Source organism: Gopherus flavomarginatus, chromosome 3 (genome assembly GCF_025201925.1).
Source record: "Gopherus flavomarginatus isolate rGopFla2 chromosome 3, rGopFla2.mat.asm, whole genome shotgun sequence".
Lineage (NCBI taxonomy): Eukaryota > Metazoa > Chordata > Testudines > Testudinidae > Gopherus > Gopherus flavomarginatus.
In genome coordinates, this window is record NC_066619.1 from 57,460,136 (window position 1) to 57,485,299 (window position 25,164).

The following is a 25,164-nucleotide window of genomic DNA, read 5'->3' on the forward strand; positions in this document are numbered from 1 at the left end:
GAGTACAGGTATCAGAATCTGGCTTGTAATCTCTCTCTGCTTCAGATTCCTGTCTGTAAAGGCGCGCATGTGTGTGTGTGTGTGATAATTTCACATTCGTGAGGCCCTGAGATACTGTGGTGAAGAGGCCCCTATAAGCATATAGATTTGTAATTAACAGTTTACCTCATTTAGGAATCAAATATAGAGACCACTGACAACAGCTGCACTTTTTTGTTGCAGTGTTGCTTTTAAAAGTACTACAATGGCATATAATTAAACAACAAAACATTATGTAATTACTAAAAAATGCACCACAGACACGGTATCACTAAGAAAGCCAGTAACTTTACTGATTTGTCTGCAAAATACAAATTATACCTTATTTCCAGCAGGAGAAACTTGTGAATTTTTCCCATTTTTGTTCACTACAGACAGCTGAATTAAGTCCCTTGAGATACACAGATGTAGTTTAAGTTAGTTATAACATCTTGTCATCTAGTGGCGACAAAGTCCAGCTTATGCCGCTGTGAGCCTCTATTTTAATACTTGTTGCAAATGCTTGTATATGCTCCCCATTTACAAGCTTACTTTTTAATTACCATTGTTTAATGGAAACAAATCCCCAGAAAAAGAAGAAGCAGGAAATAAAAAGGATACAACAAACCATCTGAAGCAATCCAAGTATAATGCCTAAGGTAACTCAGGTTTTACATTATTTACTCCACAAAGGACACAAGTACTGCATTTTTTATTTGTCGTTGAACTGACCTCTTTGAATCAAACTGAGGTATGGATCAGTCTGAGGTATGAGCAGGGAAGGGAAAATGCAACACCTGATTATGAAAATAATCAAATGGAGAATTTTGAGCAGAAGGTGTGGCTCAAAGCTTGGATTGCTCCACATCTTTGGTTAAAATATATTAACAAAAGCCTTTGATTACATCTACAGTCTGAAGCATTCTAACAGACACCAATGTTCCATCAGTCCTTCAAGAGATCTGCAGTGGCAGGAAATTAATGCCATATAAGTGACAACATCACAGCAGATGGCATAAACAGGAACAGATGAAGTATGCCATGTTTAGGCAACAGCCTTTATTGAGGTTTCAAGTGGCTTTTAAAAATTACAAAGAGTTTACTTTCTAAGAGAAGAAGAGGAAAAAGAAAACAAAACAGCATTGGTACGTCTATAGTTAAAAGATGGGTATACAGTATAATACATACAATACAAAAGGAATGACATTCTTGAAAACAGTATATTGAGTTGTTTTATTCTTCCTTTAGCTTTACCTGAAAAAGATCTAAGAACAAATATTTTTATATTATTCATTAAAAACGATTAAATTCCACTTTTGGGAAAAATATAAGCCATTTTGTTATAAAACACAACTTTTGAAAAACAGTGAAATGATAACAGCTCCATTGTGAAAGGCAACAATGCATACAATATACAGATTGTGCAACTGTGTACATCATATCATTGTTGCCAACAACTGGGCTAACTGAAAACACCTTTTTAAAGAAGGATTAGTTTAGCTATAACAATATTTGGAGATGTACAAAATGCCACTTAAGGTATTTGAACTTGCAATTAAGAATGTTGCCTAAAACATTATATAGCATGGATTAATGTAAAGTAAATGTTAATACTCTTTTAGGGCTCTGCCCCAAACTCCTTAAATACAAAGAACTCACACGATAACCCAAATTACCTTTGCAACACAATACATGGTAAGTTACAGATAAAGGAAAAGGTAAAAGTAGACAGTTATAGTTTACAGAAAGTTACTTCACAATCAAAGTTGTGCTTCTTTTAATTAGATCAGTTTACAAATATGTATTATCCCCCACTATCTTGCCACTATACTTTCGTTGAGCTCAGTAGCAGGAACAAAAGGGATGACTGGCATCCGTATTCATGTGATTCGATTTGTGTTTGTATAAAACCATGGTTAGAATTACTAAAAATTGCCATGGCAATACCTTTCATGCTACTTTCTGCTAGTTACTTAAGGTAATGTATGTTATACCACTACTGTCTTAGAATCTCAAATTTCCTTTTTCTTGTGTTGCTGAGGCAAATTGTAAGGTAAACTATTAATATGGCTATTCTTCATATTTCAATAGACTGACTCCCCTGCCCCCACTGACAAGTTACTACTAACAATACTCATAAACCTCAGTTTTTTGAAATGGCAAGGTACATTTGTGATATATTTGCATATTTTAGACACATTAAACTTTAAAAATTTCAGACTGAGAATAGATTCATTTTAAGGTGAAGAAATGTATTCTGAAAAAGAGTTTTGTGTTTTAAATAACTGATTATGGGCGCTAGTCTCACCTTCTGTTATGCACACGTATCTTTTTTCTGATTCCACAGATTGTTCTACAAGACAGGATGGCTGCAGTAGCAACATGTTCTGCTTAGAGAGCATTCAAAATACATAGCAATGCACTAGCCTTTGCATGACCAATGTGCACTTGTAGTCAGGTTGCATATAAAGGAAGAGCCCAAGTCATGATGCACAATGTACACTATACACCATTTGCTACCACAGAGAGGTAGACTTTATCAATGAGCAGTGCACAGCAACTGCATGTATAGATGGGAAATAGAAGGTATGTTTCCCGTAACATAACATCTCTGTGTTAATACTTAGACAGCTATTGCAGCTAGATTCCCTACTGTGTCAATGCATCTAGGTGGGAGACAGAACTACTCTTGAAAAGAAGAAACAGTATCAGTTGTACGGACTAAAATCTTAATGGGGAATTGCGCAAAAAAAGCCAAACCCAACAAATCCCACCCAACATAAATGCTGAACTAAAAATCCTGTATTCCACCATTTTCCTGTAACAGTACATGAGCGACAAAGAGGAACTAAAATGAATGGGATATTCTTTCTGTCTACAAGATTTGAATTAAAGAAAAATATATGGTAGGAGAAAATGGTGGATGCTCCATGCAAAACTTGTTTGGGTGAAATACACAGGAGACATTGTTCAACAATATTCCCTCTGTGTGATAATGTGACCAATAAGGGCTGCGAGAATGATGGTGACTTGTTGGCTAAGTATTGGTTGTACAAGACAAATCTGCTTTTGAATGCTTCTTTTATTGACCACCCAAATCTCTTTAAGATTTTTAAAATTCTGTAACTTGTGTTTATGTGCCAACTCCTTACTTTTGACTTCTTTCTCCACTACTTGTGGAGCTCTTCACCTCCACTTAATTACCTGGCAGCCTTAAGAGATGCACATCCAATTCTAGCAGACAGAATATCAGCTTCATTTAATTTATGAGAAGGGGCCAAGTTATGCCACTTTGTCATTTAATTGTGGAAATTACAAGATATGCAGGACATAAGTAATATCAGGGCCCTGAACTTGTTACAATGCACAAAACAGCATGAAAGAACTAATCAGTATATACAATGGATCTCAGTTCACTCAATGATTTGTAAATGTTGTATTAAAATGATTTAGGTTGTTAGATCTTGGGTAAATTCTAACCTTTTACAGATTAGTTTTTTGACAGCTGACTTTAAATCTGTAAAATGTATGCAGAGTAAAAGAAAACCAAAAGAAAATAGTTACTTAAATGTGCAACTGCACAAATATAACCCCCCCACTATTAAGATAACAAAAACTTTGCTATTACCATAATTATATATATTAGAAAGCTATACACAAGCATGTTAATTTCACAGATTTTTTTAAAAGATTCTTAATATTTTATATAATTAGAAATACACATTTCAAAAACAAAACTTCTGCAAAGAGAAAACAGTTATCTTGGTTAGCAAAGCATGGAGTTCTTCATGGCTTAGGGTAGTGCTTTCTATACAAAAAGTCCTCTGTTTTCTTCAGGACTGTTTAAAATATTAGCGAAGCTATCAAGGAAAAAAACACACATTTTGGCTTAAGGAAACTACAAAAAGCCACAAATGCTTTGCAAACTCTGTCTTACTTTTTAATATGAAAATAAGCAAAATGTAATGTACATATTTTTCTATTTTTTATTTAATAAGTAATGCAGACCCAGAATTTTAAAAATTAAATATGTTAGCCCTCAAACACAACATTTTTACAAGTATGGTCCTCTTTTACATGTCTTTGACCCTTTTAACTGAGTGCCATACTCCAATGATATGCCTGCATGTTTGTGAGCATTTTAGGTATGGTAGGTGACCCAGACTCTTTCTAACATTTCTTCATGGCCACCCATTGCTGGGTCTGTCAAAACATCTGTACATTTTCTATATGTTGCATAACAGCTGCTTTCTCTCTCAGTAAAGTCTGCCATTTTCTGGCAAATGTTTCCTTTTGTCTATTTACATGTAAATAACGTTGAACCTGCAACATGACACTATCTATTGTAACATACATTTTGCAAGGGAGCACAACAGTGAAAAGAAGTTAGCCTTAAAATCTATTTTGTACAAGTGTTCTGTTGTACAACTCAAGTGCTAAGCTTATCTCAGCATTTCTGTTTATCTTTATACTGTATCACTGAGGCAATTTAAAAGTACTTTTACAAAACAGAGTACCTGACTTTTTTTTTTCCACACACGGCACATATAATGCATATCGACCCCCCCCACCCCATTAAGGTATAGCACACACACACTGCAAGAAAAAAACTAATAGGTAATAATGTTATCATGTTGCCCATCCTTCAGAGAGCCGCATGCGCTTGACAGAGGGGCTTTCCCTTTCGTCCGGCGAAGGTCTGGTGAGTCCAATGGGGGAGTGGAATTCGTTCCGATGATCCTCTCGGTCGCTTCCATCATATGAGCTGCTACAGCTGCTCAAGCTGTCAACAGGAGATCTCCCCGCCTCGTGGCGCGTGTGCTGTGGGTATCTCGAGGGTGTGGTGGTACGGTCTCTAGGAGGAGAAACAGGTTCTGACTTGATGTTGAGGCTTTGAGTAGAAGGCAGGGAGAGATTTGTACTCTGAGATAAATGAGTGCTAGTGCAAGCTCTGTAGGAGGAAAGGAAACCCAGTTACAGACTGAGGAGGCATGGAGCCCCCAGAAATGTACAAACAGTTGCCCAAAACATCAGTTTAAAGACTCTTATGGATAACAGTGCATGCCAGGAATGTGAGGAATATTTTCTAAGAAATATTGAGACCCAGTAAAAGAGGCATCACAACAGACATGACCCTCTTGAATGGCTCTATGGTATACCCTATCAAGAAATTCTACTTTTTTTGTAAGTGCTTGATACATTTTGGATGCTGAGCCTTTGCACTGATGAAACCACTAAAATTTTTTTATAACTGATGAACATTAGAACATAACAATGGTATTACTGGGTCAGACTAATGGTCCATCTAGCCAAGTGTCCTGTCTTATGGCAGTGGTCAGTGCTAGATGCTTCAGAGGGAATGAACAGAACAGGACAATTATCGAGTGATCCATCTTGTCATCCAGTCCCAGTGTCTGGTAGTCAGAGGTTTAGGGATACGCAGAGCATGGGGTTGCATCTCTGCCCAGCTTGGCTAATCACCATTGATGGACCTATCCTCCATGAATGTAGCTAATTCTGTTTTTAACCCAATACTTCTGGCCTTCACAACATCCTCTGTTAACAAGTTCCACAGATTCACTGTGCACTGTGTAAAGAAGTACTTCTTTACGCTTGTTTTAAACCTGTCTATTAATTTCATTGGATGATCCCAGGTTCTTGTAATATGAAGGGGTAAATAACACTTTCCTATTCATTTTCTCCACACCAGTCATGATTTTATAGATGTCTATCAAATCCCCGTTACTTTCTTTTTTCTAAGGTGCACAGTCTCAGATTTTTTAATCTCTCCTGATGTGGAAGCTAATTTTTGGTGCCCTTCTCTGTGCTTTTCCCAACTATAATATATCTTTTTTGAGATGGGTCGACTAGAACTGCATGCAGTACTGAAGGTGTGGGAATAAAATGGATTTATATAGAGGCATTATGACACTTTCTGTCTCATTATATATCCCTTTCTTAATGGTTTCTATTCTGTTAGCTTTTATGACTGCTGCTGCATATGGAGTGGATGTTTTCAGAGAACTATCCATGATGACGCTTTCTGAGTGATAACAGCTAATTTAAACGCCATCATTTTGCATGTATAGTTAGGATTATGTTTTCCAATGTGAATTTCTTTTGCATTCATCAACACTGAATTTCATCTTCTATTTTGTTGCCCAATCACTCTTTTGTGTGATCTCTTTGTAACTCTTTGCAGTCAGCTTTGGACTCAACTGTCTTGAGTAGTTTTGTATCGTCTGCAAATTTTGCCACGCTGTTTACCTCTTTTTCTAGATCATTTATCAATATGTTGAACAGCACTGGACTCAGTACAGATCCTTGGGGGACCTCACTATTTACCTCTCTCCACTGTGAAAACTAACCATTTATTTCTACCATTTGTCTCCTGTCTTAACCAGTTACTGATCCATATGTGACAGGGGAAGCAAGGAGTTTCTGTTGAGCTCAATCAGATTAGTTCAGATGCACAAAAGCATCACCATTATTCACACTGATGAATAGCAATATACTAGACGTATGTTTTTTAACTTCAAAAATGAAGACTTCAAATTAGCTGAACCTTGAAAGGTATTAATATTAAAAAATTATCCTAGGCAGGTTAGGATTTGATGTATTAATCTATGCTACAGATTTAAGAATCCTAAATTCAAAATATTATTTGTGTCTTTTGATCAATAAGCTACCAGAGACTTTTAGTTGAAATGTAATTGAGGATGTCAGGGGAATACATTGCTTTGCATGTGGGCACACCCAACTCAAACAAAGAGTGTCATAAATACCAACAAATGTTATAGTTCTTACTGTGTTATTGTTAAGAGAAGAAAGAAGGAAAGAAAGAAAGAAAGAAAGAAAGAAAGAAAGAAAGAAAGAATGCTAAATGCTTATTCTAACTTGATTTTTTGTTTGTATATTTGTGTGCACAGGTTAGAGGCAGCGGGAAGCTGTAATGTGTGGGAGCGAGAGAAAATAGGAAAAATGTTCATTATTCTAAAATAAGGGAGAAACGATGCCACTTGCCTTTGTAGAATGTTTTGTACAAAAGCACCACCTACTGGCCAAAACTGAATTTCCATTTTTTATTATACATATCTCAAAAGTATCTTTCTTAGTGTGTAATTCTTATTATATTCTGAGGCATGGTTCCAATTAAGAACCATAAAACAGGCTGAAGTTAGAGTCCTCAAACACATAATTTCAAGGGTTTTAAGAATGAGGGAATATTGGGGGAGGGGGGGGGGGAGGTTTACTTATGCTACATCTACTATAACTCCAGTGAAAGACAAAACAGTATTTTGTCTTATTTTGGCACATTTATACTTCAAACGATTTGACTTCTCTACTGAAATTATATCAAACACTTTTATCACTAATTGTCACAATGTTTAATAATGGATGGCTATTGTTAGACAATAAAGACAGAACAAAGTGTTCCAACAATGATTGCTTTCATCTACCCTGCATTCATTTGGAACAGTTTGTCAAAATTTGCTACTGTACTCTCCCCCTAGCATATTGCAGGGCTCATTGATGCAAATGTTTTAAAAAGTGCAGTGAAGTGTACAATTCCTTCCCTCATGCACTCTCAAATACATTCTGAAGGCAAACGGGGTACTCTGTTGCATTTTGGAAGTATGTTTTAAATGTGTGGAGAGAACTGTTTGTTAATTTCAGACGTGATCGTTTCTACTTACTCAGTGAAATATTCTACTTTTGCTGAGACCTTGATGAAAAAAATCCAACAAGAAATAAAAATATACTCCTGATTTTTTTCATTTTCCTATGGATTTAATCTTGTATCCCCTTAGGAGAGGTTTGGGCTTTGCCTGGGACAGTAGGCTGGCAGTTTAATAAATGTTTTAGACTAGAGGTGGCTGTGGATACAAAACTTGGCTCTGAATCTGAAATTACTCAACATATGGGGTGTTGGGACGTGGAGATTTGATTTGGGACTGCCTTTGATATAGGCCCTTGATGTATAGTTCTGTAGAGATTGGGACACTTTTAAAACACAGGAATATAATTCTTCAATCCAGTGTAAGGCAAGTATATCAGTGAAATTTTCTCACATGATTTGATGAAACACACTGATCTGTATCTCTTTACATACACTGTACTATATTATATATTACAGTCTCCAGAGGCAGCAAGTTTCTGAACAGGGTGACCAGATAGAAAAGCATGAAAAATTGGGACAGGATGGGGATAATAGGAGCCTATATAAGAAAAGCTCCAAATACCAGGATTGTCCCATCTGGTCACCCTATTTCTGAAAGACACGTAGGATGAGTATAACTCTTGAGAAATTCAGCTGGCATTATTGCAGTCTCATGTGCGTTATTCTTGGTACAGAGGTTCAGGAACCAGTGTGATAATTTGCCTCTTTAGTTTTCATTAGCCAAAACTTTGTGAGTGATAAGTTGACGTGGCTCATTATAAGTGATGATAGACCACTATGCACAGGTATATATTGCAAGTGTGAGTAAGACTTAGAATGCAAGGTGGGAGACTGCAACTATATGAAGGACTGATCTGATTTCTTCATTATAAAAGGGTAGGACACAGGTGCTTTTCACTATTAAATCCAAATTATTAATGGGATTCTAATACTTGGTTTTGCCTTTATATGTTAATGGAGCAAATATGAATGTCTATTTTACACAAATGCTTATTTTACCTTCATATAAAATGCATTATATAGACCCAGGCTAATATTATCTTTGCCTTTTTAACAACACAACAACCTCCCTGAAACATAAATGGGGTTTAATGTAGAAAATCCAAAGCGCAAAAGAAAATGATTTAATTTTAAAGAATTCTATACAATTACTAAACATTATTTGTCAGATAATATCAGAAAATTGGTTAAAACTATAGAAAAGATCCGAATTATCAGGCACACAGATAAACACAGCATGTTGACAAAGAGTCAATAAGGCTTTTGTAAAGGGAAACCATGCCTCACCAATCTATAAGAATTGTTTGAGGGTATCAACAAACGTGGACATGGGTGAGTTAAATCTGTTAGTCTATAAGGTGCCACAAGTACTCCTCGTTGTTTTTGCTGATACAGACTAACCTGGCTACCACACTGAAATCAGTCAATACAATGTCCTTGGACTTTCAGAAAACCTTTGACAAGGTCCTTCACCAATGGCTTGTAAGCAGCCATGGGATAAGAGAGAAGGTCCTCTCATGGATTAGTAACTGGTTAAAAGATACAAAGTAAAGGGTAGGAATAAGTGGTCAGAGAGAGATAAATAGAGCGGTCCCCTAAGGATCTGTATTGGAACCTGTGCTCATCAACATATTCACAAATGATCTGGGAAAAGAAGTAAACAGCGAGGTGGCAAAGTTTGCAGACAATACAAAACTACTCATGATAGTTAAGTTCAAAGCTGACTGCAAAGCATTACAAATGGATCTCACAAAACTGGGTGACTGGTCAAAACAATTGCAGATGAATTTCTGTGTTGATAAATGTAAAGTAATGCACACTGAAAAACATAATCCCAAATATACACACAAAATGATAGGGTTTTAGTTAGCTGTTATCACTCAAGACAAAGATCTTGGAGTCATTGTTCTCTGAAAACATCTACTCAGTGTCTAGTGGCAGTCAAAAAAGCTAACAGTGTTAGAAACCATTACAAAAGGGACAGATAATAAGGCAGAAAATAAAATGCCACTGTATAAATTCATAGTACCTTGAATACTGCATACAGTTCTGGTCGACCCATCTAAAAAAGACATTAAAATTGTCAAAAGTATAGAGAAGGGTAACAAAAATGAGTGGAATATCTTCCATATGAGGAGTGATTAACAAGACTGTGACTGTTCAATTTAGAAAAGAGACTAAGGGAGCATATAACAGAGTCTATAAAATTGTGATTGCTATGGAGAAAGTGAAAAAAAGGAAGTGTTGTTCACCCCCCCCCGCACATAACACAAGATCCAGTGGTCACCCAATAAAATTAATAGGCAGCAGGTTTAAAACAACCATAAAGAAGAACGTCTTCACACAACATGCAGTCAACCCATGGAACTCATTGACAGGGAATGCTGTGAAGGCCTAAAGTCTAACCAGGTTCAAAAAGAATTAACTAAGTCTGTTGAGGACAGATCCATCGAAAGTTATTAGTCAAGATGGTCAAGGATGCAGCCCATGCTCTGGATGTCCCTAAACCTCTGACTTCCAGAAGCTGGGACTAGATGACAGGGGATGGATCATTTGATAATTGTCCTGTTCTGTTCATTGCCTCTGAAGCATCTGGCACTGGTTGATATCAGAGGACAGGATACTGGGCTAGGTGGACCATTGGTTTGACCCAGTATGGCCGTTCTTATGTTCTTATAATCCACTCACATTGATATTAATGTGGTCATCTTTTTTCATACATTGCACAGAAAACATTTAATTTCATACGAATAATAAAGGAAATATACCTGAAATATTAAACCTCAATTCACATTCAAATCAATATGAGTGGCACACAGAGATTATTTGATGTATATCAGCTGGGGCAAATACGATTCCCTCTTTGGGTATGGATGGTTCATTAGGAAGTAGAGTTAGCATGGCTCTTCTGTGAAGGGGCTAGGAGATGTCAGGATGAAAGGAATCTGCAAAGAAGTTTTGACTTTGTATGCCAGTGATGTATATTCTGTATGGGTCTCCATCTGTTCTAACCTCCAGTTGGAATTTGAGTCAGGGTGGGTTTGGGAAGAGGCATGGGTATTAATGGTTAATCTATGACCAACGGCCCTTGACAACACAGATTTTCATGGAGTGGGAAAGATGGCATGCCCCGCCCACCAGGGCTTTGTCTCTGGTTTTGCTTTCCTCCTTGCCACAGAATACATTTATTTGTACATGTGTGTGGGTGAGGGTACCTAGGGTTTAGCAGTGGATATTAACCAAGACCTTGAGAATTTACAGTTATAACTACTAACTATTTAGTCTGTTAGTCAAGAATCCTGGAGCAAGCTTATGGATCTGAGCCAATTCTTTGTTCCATAGGGTTGAAAAAAGATTGGAGACACTTCCACTGTTATATAAATAACTGTCCATATAAAATTATTTTGAATAAATATTATGGTTGAGTATTGAAGTCTGCATTTTTATTTATGAAACCCATTCTTTTGCCTGTAGCTAACATTCAAAGCAGAAAATGTGCTGTCTTAGATTGATAATTATGGACATGGAAGAATGTATGCTACGTAGGGGAGTCATATGGATCAAGAAATTGGCAACTGGATACAGAACCTTTCACCTGTAGGTTAGAGCTCAAACCCACTTCAGGTCAGTAGTAACCAACAACTCATGGCTTTTGTTGATCAATTAAAAATAGGTAGTTCATAGAGGAGAGGTGTCAAAAAGAAGAACACCTTTTCATGCAAAATGTAATTTTTTTCAATCAGCTATAGAGCTGGTAAAAAAAAAAGAAAAGAAAAGAAAAAAAAGCCCAAAACTGAACAGACATGGGATCTGTACTACTATGATGTCCTTAGAAATTATCCCCCAAGACTGCTCAGGAACATGGGCACTAGTATTGTTGCTAGTCAGTGACTGGACCAAGATAAAGAGCAGTGGTTCTTCTGCACTTGTCTTAGAGCCTGTTCAGACGATGCTGCCAAAACAGCAGCTGTTGCGGAGCACAGATTCATGGGGACCCAGGCCACCTGTGATAAGCTGTAATACTACCTATGCTCCTGTGCCATGTGGAGTGGAACATGAACTGCCCTGTCCTGCTGTAGGCACTGGTGATGGAGCCCCCTGGAGAATCTGCATGCCTCCCCTGTTAACTGCCCTGCCACATCATAGGTCTTTCCCAAAGCTTGTTTAACAAAAAACACACATTCACTGTTCTCTTAAGTCCCTCCAAATAAACGTATTAGTTCTGAACATATTAACCTATTTTCCCTACCTTTGCATCCCCTGGAACTCACCTCCCTCTAGTATAGTACAGGAATTTGGAAGTAGGTCAACCACATTTTCAGTTGGTTTGCTCAAATTTCTGAGAATGGCTGAGGGGTCTGGGTACCTGGGGTTCTTAGAGTGGGGCATTTCTTTATATATTTGGAAGTTCTAGTTAGCTGATTCTTCTGCTCACGTGGGCTGGGTTTGTTCTTATAAATTTGTTTTGAACTGTGCATTTTAAAGAAATTGTTAAAATCACCCAAAGCTTAGGAAAGGTGCTTTTGTATATAAATCTCAATATACAAAATAAAACAAAGAAATCATGCATATTTTCTGCATAAGTGGAAGACTCCTATGGGGCTGTCAATGAAGCAGTTTTCATAGTACTAACTTCACTTGAAAATCACTGAAAAAATAATTTTAAAACCAGAAGCCCAAAACACATTCCACTAGGCACAGCCATTAATTTTCAACTTTTTTGTGATATGAATTAGAAACACATGATGATGTGTGACATATCTAAAAAGGCATGCTGTTAGTTTAGGATTTCATTTATACTTTGTTTGGTTAACCAAATAGTCTTATTATGGTAAACCATTGAAAACAATCAGCTTTACAGTAAGTTATACACTGATAGCTAACATGTGAGTTTTCAATTTCTTTGTGATTTTATATCCCTAGATGTACAGTTAACATGTTTGCCCCAAAAGAGTACATGCCTCAAAAAGAAAAGCAATAAGGAAGGAATAATGAAGATGTATTACAACAATTTTTTCTAAATCCGCACATTTTTGGTTGTATGTGTTTATGCAGTTAATATCTGTAACTATGTAACTTTTTTTTACAGAAGTGGTATTCAAAAAGTATATGTTTCTCCTAAACCTTTGTTTAGCTATTCCTCTAAAAGCCCAAGCCAATGGCACACAAGAGGTCAAAAAAATTATAAAGAGAATTTTGAAGTTTAAACCACATTTACAAGGCCAAATACTTTCAGAATATGGCAGCAGTCTTGCAAAAAAAATTAAAGCTTTTGTGTAACATTTGTCTTTTTGAAAAAGGTTGATTTGATGCTTTCAAATGCCAGTGAACTAAAACTTTACTAGTTTATATATTCAAGATATTTTAATTTGTACTTTTCTCAATGAACAACTTCCAGTTCAAGCATGTCTGGCCATATCTTCAGCTACAATGTTTGCAGTGCCAGCATACACCTAGGACCTAGCTCACTAGCATTTGCAGGAGTTCAGCATCTCTGAAAATCAGGCCCTTAAAGTTTATTTCAATTAGTCAATAGTTTTGTTTGTTTGTTAAATGAATTAGATTGTTTTTCTCGTATGAATTTCACATTTTATAAAATATTTAAACCAGGATTGTTTTATTGTAGGCTTCAAATCTACTGGAGAAATATCTTGAAAATGCCACTAGAGGGCACAAATACATATTCTCTTAGACACAGGCAAACCAAAATTAGGTTTATCCGCTGCCAGATTCTTAGTCACAATTATGTTATACTTCTAAAAAGCAGTTCCAAATAAATGAAACTTGCAAGTCACAGCTGAGCAGATGGAATTATGTGATTATCAGACAAGGTTATGGATTCATCTCAGGTCAAATCATTATGCCATTCTTATTTATCAGTGATTTAAAAATATGTAAAATTTGCAAATTTTACTTTAAAAGTGTGCACTGAACTACAGGGAATCAAAAAGCTTAAGGGAAACAAAAAGAAAAGAAGCACAATTATGAGTGTATTGTTTTGTCCTGTGTTGGAAATTAAATATCATGTAGACAAATGAAGGATTAGATAAACAACAGTACACTTTCCTACAACACTGAGAAAGCGCTAGGAAATAGAAGACTGTAGTTTAGCTACCTGCCAAGCTTCTGATGCAATACCAATTTTCAAGTTTGGGATTTTGAAAGTGGAGCTGTTCACATAGTAGACTTTTCTTGATATGTTATCTCATTTATGATTTGGGATTAATTGGGTTATAGAAACCATTGTTTCTCATGCAAACCAGCATTAAGTAATGTAAAATGATAGGATAATCTAAGGAATATTGCTTACCCCAATTGACTGAGGGCAGATGGTGGCATGTTATGTAGGTGCTGCTGTTGCCAGCCAGTTACTGAACCAAGATGAAGAGCACTGGCTGTGTTAAACCCAGAGAGAGATGATAAGTCTGCACTACTCAGTGAGTATTCTAGATATGAAAACAGAACAGACAATAGCTAAATTAAGTGGAAAATAATTAAACAATAAGTAGCACCATAATTTAAATTTACATACACAATATAATAAGCTTTTTTATCTTCATTATGCCAGTGGTATTAAATTGCAGAAACAAAACTGGAGCCTTTTAAGTCAACTAATCAGTTTGGGAACAAATAATGCACAAATAACATCCTCTAATTTATGGAGGCATTTCTGGACATAAAGATCCAGAAATGTTCTTGAACCATACAGTCATCATTGCCATGCATAAATAGTCATAGTTTCACAGTCTTTAAGGTCAGAAGGGAGCATTAGCTCATCTAGTCTGTATAGTGCAAGCCACAGAATTTCTCCGTTACGTCTGTATTGAGCCCAAGAGCTTGCATTTGACTACAGTGTATCTTCCAGAAAGGCATCCAGTCTATATATCCATCTAATCTATGCAGTACTGGTGTGATGTGATTTTCTGTAATGTTTAGCTGTGTGAACCAAAGAGGTGCCCCTTTTAAGTTATACTGCTTAGCAAAAGTATTTCGGAAAAGGCTTTATAGAGCAGTTTTCCATTATAACAATGCAGTTGCTTCTTGAATCCCTTTATGTCTCAAGTCATTTATAGACTCAGAGTAAGATAATGAGGCTTTCAATCACCTAAAGTAATACAGAATACAAATTCCTCTCTTTAGTGCAGCATACGTAAAGGAGTTTCATTACTACTGAGCCACTGTGTAGGTCTTGCTCTCCCCTGCTATTCACATCTTACATTGATACTTACCGGTACCATATGTTGTGGAAATGGCTGATGGGTATCCTCCCATCCCTTGCCCTGGCAAAGTAGGAGTTGCTACGGAAACCACTGGGGTAGCCAATGACTGAGCAGACTGGGAGTTATTTATCCTCTGATTCTTTTAAAGTAAGTAAAATAAACAAATTATTGACAGGTTTAAATCAGTTAAATGTACAGGATTTCAGGGTATGTCTTGTGCATGAGATACAACTTAATACAGGTTTCATGAAATTAATCATTTAACATGTGGTTTTTATGAACTCTGTCAACCCTATCATTTACAATCCTTCAAGAGATTAGTTGTCACCATAGTAACCCATTACATCAGTATCTCCTAGGAAACCAAACTTGTAACAAGTAAGACTGCTTTATTGTGGGTAGAAAAGAGACCACGTGAAAAAATGATGAAATATATAAACTCAACTTCTATTGTTTTGCTTTTCATTCAAATGCAAAAAATTTATTAAAATCAGCAATAATGGATTTTATGTTTAATTCAGTAAGCAATATTGCTGCAGTGCTGCATAATAAACTCTCTCCAGCAGATGGTGCTCTGGCTACTTTATTCTTTCTCACAGTAAAACAAACTTCAAAAATATTACCTAGGAAAACAGTTATACATTTGTCTTTAATTCTGGATATTTCAATGCACAAATTACACCAAGGAATTCAAATTCTAGGAGCAAAAGGATAAAATGTCCAGAGAACCACTTAAAAAACCCCCTAATAAGGTTTTTGCCAATTGCAAAAAAAGTAGTCTACTTTTAGCATGCTAGCAAAATACTAACAGTGGCTAAGCTTCCTTCTCAAAGGCTTTTTATTTTTTTTTAACATGCAGAGATTGAACAATATAGGTAACAATTTCATTCTTGTCACCTATGTTCTATACCAAATCGATAATACTGGGAATGCTTAATTTTATTTCAACCACTAACTCCATATAAAAACAGACAAAACAATTGTTTTCGTATTATTAGGATGAGCATCACTATCACTTACCAAAAGCAGATCAACATCCTCAGACTGAGAGCATAGAAAGGAGTGTTAATAATTAGTAAACGTAAATATTTATCAGCAGACAGCTTTCAAGCAGAATGAATAGCTTTAGGTAGAACAGGTTAAATAATTTTTGAACACTGTCTACAAAAATAACATTTCATAAAGACATTCTTTGTCCTCCTAATGACAATCTATCCAGTTTTCAGCACAGGTCTTTGTCTCACTATTCATTATTTCTCTCCAGCCTCAGTGGCTGCAGAGATTGTATAGTAGCACCTTGTTGCCAGAGACCTGACCAGTCAAAGAATCCCTTGGAAAGTATCAGTTTTAAGGTCCTTGGCATAAATCATTTGATGGAGACAGCTTGTCACAGCCTTGATCTACTTGAGTGTAGCTTCATAGAAGTCTGTATTTATTACTCCTCATCTTTTAAGAAGAGAGCATTACATTTCTGGGGTTTTAGTGTGATATTCAAAGTTAATTTATAATGCATCAGGTTAAAGTAGCCAACTTGCAAGTTGTTTTAATAGCTTGTCTGTTACATAATGGAAAAATGTGTTTACAGCACTATCAGGATCCTTTCTTAATCATCCTCACTTTTAATGTTACATCACTCATGAAAGATTTACTCTTTTGTAGGGAATAGAAAGACACTAACATGAAATGCTTGATGACTCAACCTTATATCATAGTCCTCTGCTTCAGCTCTGTTAACAGACAGGAGATGCATAGCTCCCAGGTTAGATGCTTTCACTTTTTCTTACTACATCTAAGGAATAATTACTGCTTCTCATCATTATAAAATGTGACCCTTGTTCCCAACACGACAGATATCCAACTCATTTGTTTCTGGTTAATCTGTCATTTGCTGAGGCTCTGATTGTGTGGAAACTAAACCAAAGTTGTTAATTGCAGACCATGTATAGGATTAAGTTCAGTCTTGTAACAAATCTAAGAAAGGATTCTCCAGTCACTAGGAAGGAGTGCTAGGAAATTGAGAGTGTACAGAAAACAGTTACCATTTTTCTAACTGAAGAGAAAAGAGAAGGAAGTAAAAATGACTTCATAAAAAATATAAACAGACGTGGAACCAGTCTACAACCGGAGCGGACTGGACAATGTCAGAATGTAGGACCTGATCCAAAGCCCATGGAAGTGAATGGGAGTCTACACAGAGAAATAGCCATAGTTTGAAGGGAAAGAAGAAATGCCTAAGGAATGCATTACCACTGATGGCATTGTATTTTTGCTGCCTGGTGGAATAAGCACTCGGAGATCTGGTTTACGGTTGTTCATTCCCAAATTCATTGGGGGCGGAGATTTTGCTTGCATATTCTTGTTCAAGTTGCCAGGTGAGACCAGCAGACCTGGTGAATTTCGGGGGTTGCCATACCCATTCCCTGTTTTTTTTGGAAAAACAGAACAAAATGTTAAGAAGAGTAGAGACTCAAACACATTTCCTAAGGTTGTACATGAAAATTAAAGCTTGATATTACTAAAACCAGCACATAAACTGACAAAGCTTACTATCGGTGCAGTGTAAGTGCCCATGTGTGAAAATATAACCCATCTGGTATTTGGAACAATTGGTTCTGAGACACTTTCCCTCGTGGCAGTTGACCTTTCAATGATGCAGTGAAGTAAAATGTGATTATCTGACACTATTGATACACTGTACAGTATTGTGCACTCAGACCAGCTAAAACCTAACTTCTGTTACAAAGAAGAGTGAGGAAAAGTCAGACAATCTTACAGTTGAAAAAAATGCAGAAAACTGTGCTGTGCTTTCATGGACAAATACAAGACGATTGTGACTTGGCTGACTCACTCCTTTCCAGTTCATGGTTTTGTTTTGTTTTTAGACAAAGAACAAGTATAGCAAGGCTATAATTTCCAGAAAAAGCCGGGGGAGGAATAGGAAGACTCTTAAATGCTTTTCTACTCTCTTCCCCTGACTTTTAGGACCTGATCTTGTCAACAATAAATTCAATGGGAGAAGGAGCATGTCCTTATTTGGAAAATGCCTGATATCTTTTCTCCTGCTTCCGCAAATCCTTGAAACAATTCTGACAGGCAAATGCTTCGTATTGTGCTAATTTGGAAGCAGTTTCTCCTCTATAACTGCAATAATGCTAGTGCTTGAATAGCAATGCAATTAATGTTTTCCCAGCCCACCAAAAACAAGACCTTTCCCCTCTCACTCATGAACCCCCCCACCCCATACCCACAGAGAAAGCCTGGGAAAGGAGACGGCTTTGTAATGGCTCTCCAAATTCTGGCTCTGTGGGACCAAAGAAGGGACAGACAATGCACTGAAGTAAATAATATTAAATCTTTAATGCAGACAGAGAGGGAACTCTCACATATGAATATCAAGAAAACAAATATTAATCAAAATATTCAATTCTGGGCTCATGTTTAGTTTAGAATTAGCAGACAGAGATATGCATGAAAAAAATAACAAGGGAATATGGGCTTGTAAGCAAGGCACCGACCTAGAAATTGGAAAACTTGGGTTCTGTTCTTAGTGCTAACACCAACTTCCTGCATGATCAGGGACAAGTAATCTAACCTCTATGGGCCTCAGTTTCTCCATCTTTAAAATGGGGATGATTCCCGTACCTCGCAGGGGTGTATCTGAGGCTAAATTTGTAGGGTGCACCATAGGAATACCGATAAATAAAAGAATGCATCCTCTTGGTGTAATGTAGCGTGTTGATTTGTGTAATTAAAATGTGTCTGATTACTAAGAATATTAAATCATAATGTTAATCTGCAAACACATAAGGCTAAATAGTATTCATTATATCAAGTATAATGCTCTTCCGGATACTTGGAAAAAATTAAGATAAGGACTTTAAAGCATCAAAATGACTTTGGATATATTTAAATTTTTAAAAAGTCTAGTTCATAGTTAAGTTGGCTGTTTCTTTTCTCAACAGCATCCTACAGGTAGCAAGATAAAATATGTATTAATTAAAAAGTGAATTTTACACTCATCAAAACTGAAGTAACAGAGCACTTGCAAGAATTTTTCATTTAGTATCATACAGGTTTTTTTAATGAACAATTATTTTGAATGTGTATTTGCTATATTTTTAGCCTTAATTAATGCTTAGGTTATTAGAGAGATGGTGATTGAAAGGATGGTATTTTTCTAGAAGCTATGCAGTGCTTTTTTCTTTAGATGAAGTTCAGTTTAACAAACACAACATATGCTTTACTCATGTGAGATCTGGTTTAAACAAACAATCAAATGGAAAATTATCTTGGTAATTGCAAAAAAAAGAAGCAGCAGCAGCATTAAAAAAACTGTTAAGAAGTGTGGTGAAGTGATCTACAGAAGAAGCTGAAGCATAGGCAAGGTTTTCTCTGATACTGGTTTTCATATAGGAGCTATTTTGTTAAAAGGAAGTAAAACCGCCCTGTGAAATGTGTTGTAATATGATATGACAGGCATTTGTTCCATGTGTGAAAATGAAGCTGTTTTATAAAAACTGTATGCTTGTTTTTTTTTGTTTTTTTTTAATATTCTATAATAAACTTTCTGAGACAATCCAGCCAAGGCCATGTACCATAGCAGATTTTTTCTGCTTCTGATTTTTGGAGAAAAGAAATGTTTAAAACAGAAACAGTACAATTTTCCAGAAAAGATTTTTATCAACCCAATGAAAGAATTCAGTTTATTTAATGAAAAGAATTTAATATCAGGAATATCTTTCCATCATTTAGAAATTATGCTATTCAAAAACATCAGGTTTTTAATATGTATTTACCTACTGATATAAAATATTTTGAACACTGATGATATTTTTTAGGTTTATATTTTTAGAACATCAAATTATTTTTAAGAACTACTGCAATCTTCTCTTTACCAGTGGATTTCTGCTGTTCTTGGCATATTATGCCAGCTAGCATTTTGGAGCCATATAATGACCATTTCTCTTTCCAGCCACCAAATTGTTTTTCTTTTGGCATAATGTGGAATCAGGAATGTAAGACTGTGGACTCTAAACCAATGATATTGGAACCCATCATTTGAAAATCAATGATGAATACGTGCATGCGGTTTACAGCGAAGAAGAGCCTGCTTTTAAACCAGCTCTCTAAACCGCATCCTCCTTCTTACTCACAAAGCTGTGGCCTGCTCTGAGGCAGCTGTCCCACCTTCAGATAAATCCACCAAAGAGAATGGTCTAATTTACATTCAGAGGCAAAAAAACTGTATAAGCCTTCTAATATACAAATTAAACCTTTCTTCATCCTATACTTTAAAATTACACTCCGCCTGGAGAATTATCAATTTAGATGTGACTGTATGCAGAATATCACATTCCACTACCCACTAGAAAGCACAAAAATTATATGTCATGTATGAATGGATTTCCTGATTATAGATTATAAGAAAATGAAGAACAGATGGATTTTAGCGCAAGTTTGCTTTACATTTTTATTTGGTTAAAAGCCATATATTCACTGGAATAGAACATTTTAAAACATTATGGATATAATTTATAATGCAAAGTGAAAATAAAAACAGTAGATGTACAAATTTTAAAGGGCATATGTCAGAATGTTCAAATTTACAGCAGTTTCAATTCAAGAAACTTTAAGCACAAATTTTTTCCTGTGTTTTGTTTGTTTTTGCTTTTTTGACTTTAAAGAGAGAAAAGATTTTGCACATAAAAATAAATTGCTTATAGAGAAGTAAAATAGAAGAGTAGCACAACACCACTAAATGTAATGCAAGATTTTGTATTCGGATTAACTGCACAATATAAAGAAAAATTCTTTCTGAGTATAGACTCCTTTTCTTGGGCATGTTCCTGTGCCCATCAACCAGGAAAAACTCCCACTGATTTCTGAGAAAATATTGCTTGAGTAAAGATTGCAGGACTGACCCTTATAAATCACCTTTGAAACTCTGTCAGATCCAAGGAAGAAATTTCTATGTAGCAGGAACTAGTTAAACAATAATAATTAATACAAAATGTTAGTCCATTAAAGGAAAGATATTACTTGAACTATATGAGATATATTTTCTCAGTTATTTCAAATTAATTATTTTTAATTGTTCACTTCTATGCTGTAAGAACTTTAAGATGAATTTTCAAAAGTGCCCAGCAAGCAAAGTTAGGCCAATGCTAAATACTTTTGAAAATTTCATCTTTAATAGCCAGTAAACAGAATTTAAGAATGGATGCCGTATCCCTCACTCAGCTTAAGGCACTATCAGTAAGGACAGCAGGATTCGGCGCACATTTTTTTATTCTAAAATGGCACCATCAAGAATTTTAGGCTCAAAGTTAACCAAGTTGGACAGTGATTCCTGTTTAGATTTCTGAAAATTTTAATTAGTTTCATTTCATCATTAAAAATGCAAGGAAATAAAAATAATAAATGAACAACAACAAAGAAGAAGACAAAGAAAGAGAAATACTTGTCACGTAGGCCGAGATTTTCAAAGCTGCCTAGGAGCTTTTGATGCCCAGTTCCAATTCATTTTAATCGTAATGTAGTGTCCAAATTCTTGAGGCGAGTTTGAAAACCTCAGTGATATTTTCAAATTGCCAGCGTTACTATTCACCTACAGGGTTACTTTTGGACATGTATAGTCATTTGCACAACCCTGACTCGTGTGACCAGCAAACCTCTGAAAATATATGTGAAATTCAGAATGACACTATATAAAAGAGAGAGCTGCCTATGCTGTATTTTACCTTGAAATTTATAAAACACAAAGAATAAGTGAGATGAGAATGCAGAGAGTAACAGAAATCTTGCTAATTTTACACCCAATTCTACATTCTTTACTCAGTCTAATCTCCCATTGACTACAAAAGGAATTTTGCCTGAATAAGGAGTAATTAAATGCTGATATACAGGCCTCTAAGGACTTAGGTGTCTCTTTTCCTCTTAGTCCACGTATATAGTTCTTATTTCCTTTAATTCATGTGCACTGATGGCAGAACAGAGCTTATACTTTACCACCAAAACAAAATGGATACTCACCCTAATGCATAACAGCTCAGGAAATCATGCTCACCTACAACATAATTTTGGAAGGAGCTAATGACTGAAGGTTTTTACTCACATGTTGCATATGCTAATCATTTCACAGCAAATTACCTTGGCTAACTGCAAGCAATAGAAGAAAACAGAAGTGGAAATATGTTATCTGACAGGAAGAAAATCTTTACATTAAAGTATCTGCCCATTCCCACACTATTACACTAATGGACCTTCTCTACTGAATTACAAGGAGCAGACCAAGATAGATGTGGTGTATAAAATCTACTGACTTTGGATGAAAAGTATTCTAAGGCATATCATGAAATATCAGCTGCTTTTGTCCTGAAGTCGAGAAGGGTATGGAGCTAAATAAATATTTTTAGGAAAGTAGAGAAAAATAGCTCAACAATTCTGTCTTTTAAAGATTTTTAAAAAATAATCATTCCTTAAAAAGTGACTATGTAAATTTAGAGATAAAAAGGCCTATGTGATGTGATATTACATTATATCCTGGTGAAGTAGCTTAAAGATCATTAATGAGAAATTGTTGCCTTTTCCTCAATAGGAATATAGGGTCCTAGCCACAGTGCAGTTCTGCTGTATAAGGAAGAGGTAAGGATTTAGGGGCTGTGCAGATACGATGATGATGAGAGCGGTGGAAACAATTTAGCAACAGGCTATGGCTGAGAGTGTGCAAAATGAGAAGGTGCAATTACTCCTTCCTACACTCTAAAGGGCAAATGCTTAGTGGAGCTCCCCTGGGGCTGTGCAGTTTTCCATTGCTGCCGCTGCAGGGCTATGATCAAATCTTTGGATAGACAAAGAACCTACCAATGATGTCCCAATGAAAATAAAGTATAATTTTAAAACATAACTAACAAGAAATGTGTGAATGCATTTGACAAACCAGCCCAGTAACACACAATATTGATAAGACCTACGATGGCTTGGAAATAGGAAAGTGAGTGGGGAGGATCTGCTCCTCAGGGAATAAGATGATTTCCATGAGGAGAAAATTGTATGTCAGCCCTCTTCCAGCCCCTGGAATAGGGGCGTGTAAGGGGATGAGAGAGAAGCATGCTTTTGGCTATTCTAGGTGGGTGGGCAGACCTTTGGGGAACTTTGCAGCCAAGGTTACACCAAGGTCTGAATGACCTTGTACTTGCACTCTTCTGTCTATCTGTATCCATCTATTGTCTCTTGTCTAATACATAGTTTGTAAGCCCCATGAGGCAGGGACCATCTTTTTGTTCTGTTTGTACAGCATGGAGCAAAATATGGCCCTAGTCTATGACAGAGCAACACAAATAATAAATAATAAAAATACTGGGAGCACACTAGATATTTCAATCCAATTTTGTCCTCTCCACCCAGCTAAATGCAGAAATGGAACAACACACAATCAAAACCCTTGTGCAGATTCCACCCCCCAACACAGCTGCTATTGTCAATATTATTATCAGTTCTCATAATGACTGTCCATACGATTTGCATTGTTTGGTAACTCCTTACCATCTGATTTAGGGAATTTAGGAATATATTCCTTGAACACAGGAAAACATTATCTTTCCTATTTTGTTGTCTCTAATTGTATTGACTTACATGTTTCCACTTCCACAAAATTGTTTTGTTTTCTGGTTTATATATCACATTATCTTATTTGTCCTGGAATTTCACTGATCAACTCAGCAACTCCATTTTAATTAACAAGCAAAACCACTTAAGACTATTACATGCTGATCTTCATATTTGCACTAATTTATAGTACTTTTGAGCTTAAAAAGTCTTGGACAGTTCAGGGAATAAGAGACCTGAAGCTTTACACTACGGGCTCTTCAAGTGTTTAAAGACAAAGCTCTTGTTGGGTAGCAGGGGTCAGATGGTCATGGTGAGGTGACTGGCCCTGACTGAGATAGCCAGTATGCCTTTGGGTTTTGAGAGATAAAGTGAGGGTCAGACATAGTGTGGAGTTTAGTGCCACAGTCAGCGCTAGAAACATCTAATTCTTGTACACTAGAGGCCAGAACTTGAAAGAAGCTCAGAACGCAAAATCAGGGCTGGATTTTCAGAAAAGTTCAGCTCCCATTCAGCCAGCATGCCAGCTCTTCTGAAAATTGGGCCTTCAGTGTCGCATTGGGTATGTCTACACTGCAAAAAAAGACCCGAGGCAGCAAATCTCACAGCCCAGGTCAATTTAAACTTGGGCTCAGGCTGCTGGGGCTAAACATAGCAATGTAGATGTTCTTGTTCAGGCTGGAGCCTGGGCTCTGAAACCAAGGAAGGGAGTGGGTCTCAGAACTCAGGCTCCAGCATGAGTAAGAACTTCCACATTGCTCGTTTTAGCCCCACAGCCCAAGCCCCATGAACCCAAGACAGTTGACCCAGTCTCTGAGACTTGCTGCCATGTTTTTTTCTTCACAGTATACATGTAGCGACAGGGAGCTGCTGGGTGCTTAGCTCTTCTGAAAATCTGTCCCTTATCTAAGTGCTTAAAAGAGAGATAAGCTCTTTTGAAAAGCTGGCCCCAATTGTGGTTGCTGAGCACTTGAAAATCTGGCCCACAGCTCTCTTCAAAATTTGGTTTTAGGACTCAGATTTTCATGGATTTGGACTGCAAAATGCCCACTGGAAATTAATGCCTAGTCCCAGGGAATCAATTAAGCACATGCATACTTTAAAGCATGTGATTAGTTCATCCCCCCATCTTGGGCATTCACAGATGGACAGCCTCAATTTAGCCCTTTGTATGCAAATAAACTACATTTTCTTTTTGTATGAACTGCCCTTGAGTATTGAATCATGAGAGAGAGCAAAGAAGCTTATATAATAGGGGAAAACACATTATTGGAAAATATAACCCTTTTTGAAGATACTAAGGGGAAAATGTTTTGAATCTGGAGACAATATCTTGGTATTTATCCCCACTTTACTCCTTGAAAACCTTTTTAAAACATAGGGCAATTCATTTACTTCTTCAGCTGTTTTAAATCAATGACCTTTTGGGGAAAATATCACTATATATTTTAGAGAAAATATTTCAAGATAATAATTAACTCCAAATATAAATGACTATATAATAATTAAAAAAACACCTTAATTTTTAGCTTCCCCCAAGGAAATTTTAGAAATATTGGTTACTATTTCTTTTTCATAAACAGTGATAAGTGGTATATTTGCTAAATTACATATTTCTTCGTACATACATAACTGCTG

General features: G+C 36.3%; 1 protein-coding gene across 22 annotated transcripts in view; it reads right to left on the reverse strand.

Moving 5' to 3' along the window:
* Positions 1 to 307: 307 nt before the first annotated feature.
* The window catches only part of MEF2C (myocyte enhancer factor 2C), a 156,784-nt gene continuing 131,927 nt past the window's right edge, over positions 308 to 25,164 (reverse strand). For 16 of the 22 annotated variants that reach the window (XM_050943907.1, XM_050943897.1, XM_050943891.1 and 13 more), the window contains 5 exons: positions 17,167 to 17,339; positions 15,940 to 15,963; positions 14,929 to 15,058; positions 14,010 to 14,145; positions 308 to 4,969 (listed from right to left, as the gene is read on the reverse strand). In XM_050943907.1, the coding sequence (XP_050799864.1) occupies positions 4,648 to 4,969; positions 14,010 to 14,145; positions 14,929 to 15,058; positions 15,940 to 15,963; positions 17,167 to 17,339 (785 nt within the window). In that variant the 3' untranslated portion in view covers positions 308 to 4,647. The remainder of the gene's footprint in view (positions 4,970 to 14,009; positions 14,146 to 14,928; positions 15,059 to 15,939; positions 15,964 to 17,166; positions 17,340 to 25,164) is intronic. The other 6 variants (XM_050943909.1, XM_050943908.1, XM_050943913.1 and 3 more) reach the window with 3 other exon arrangements.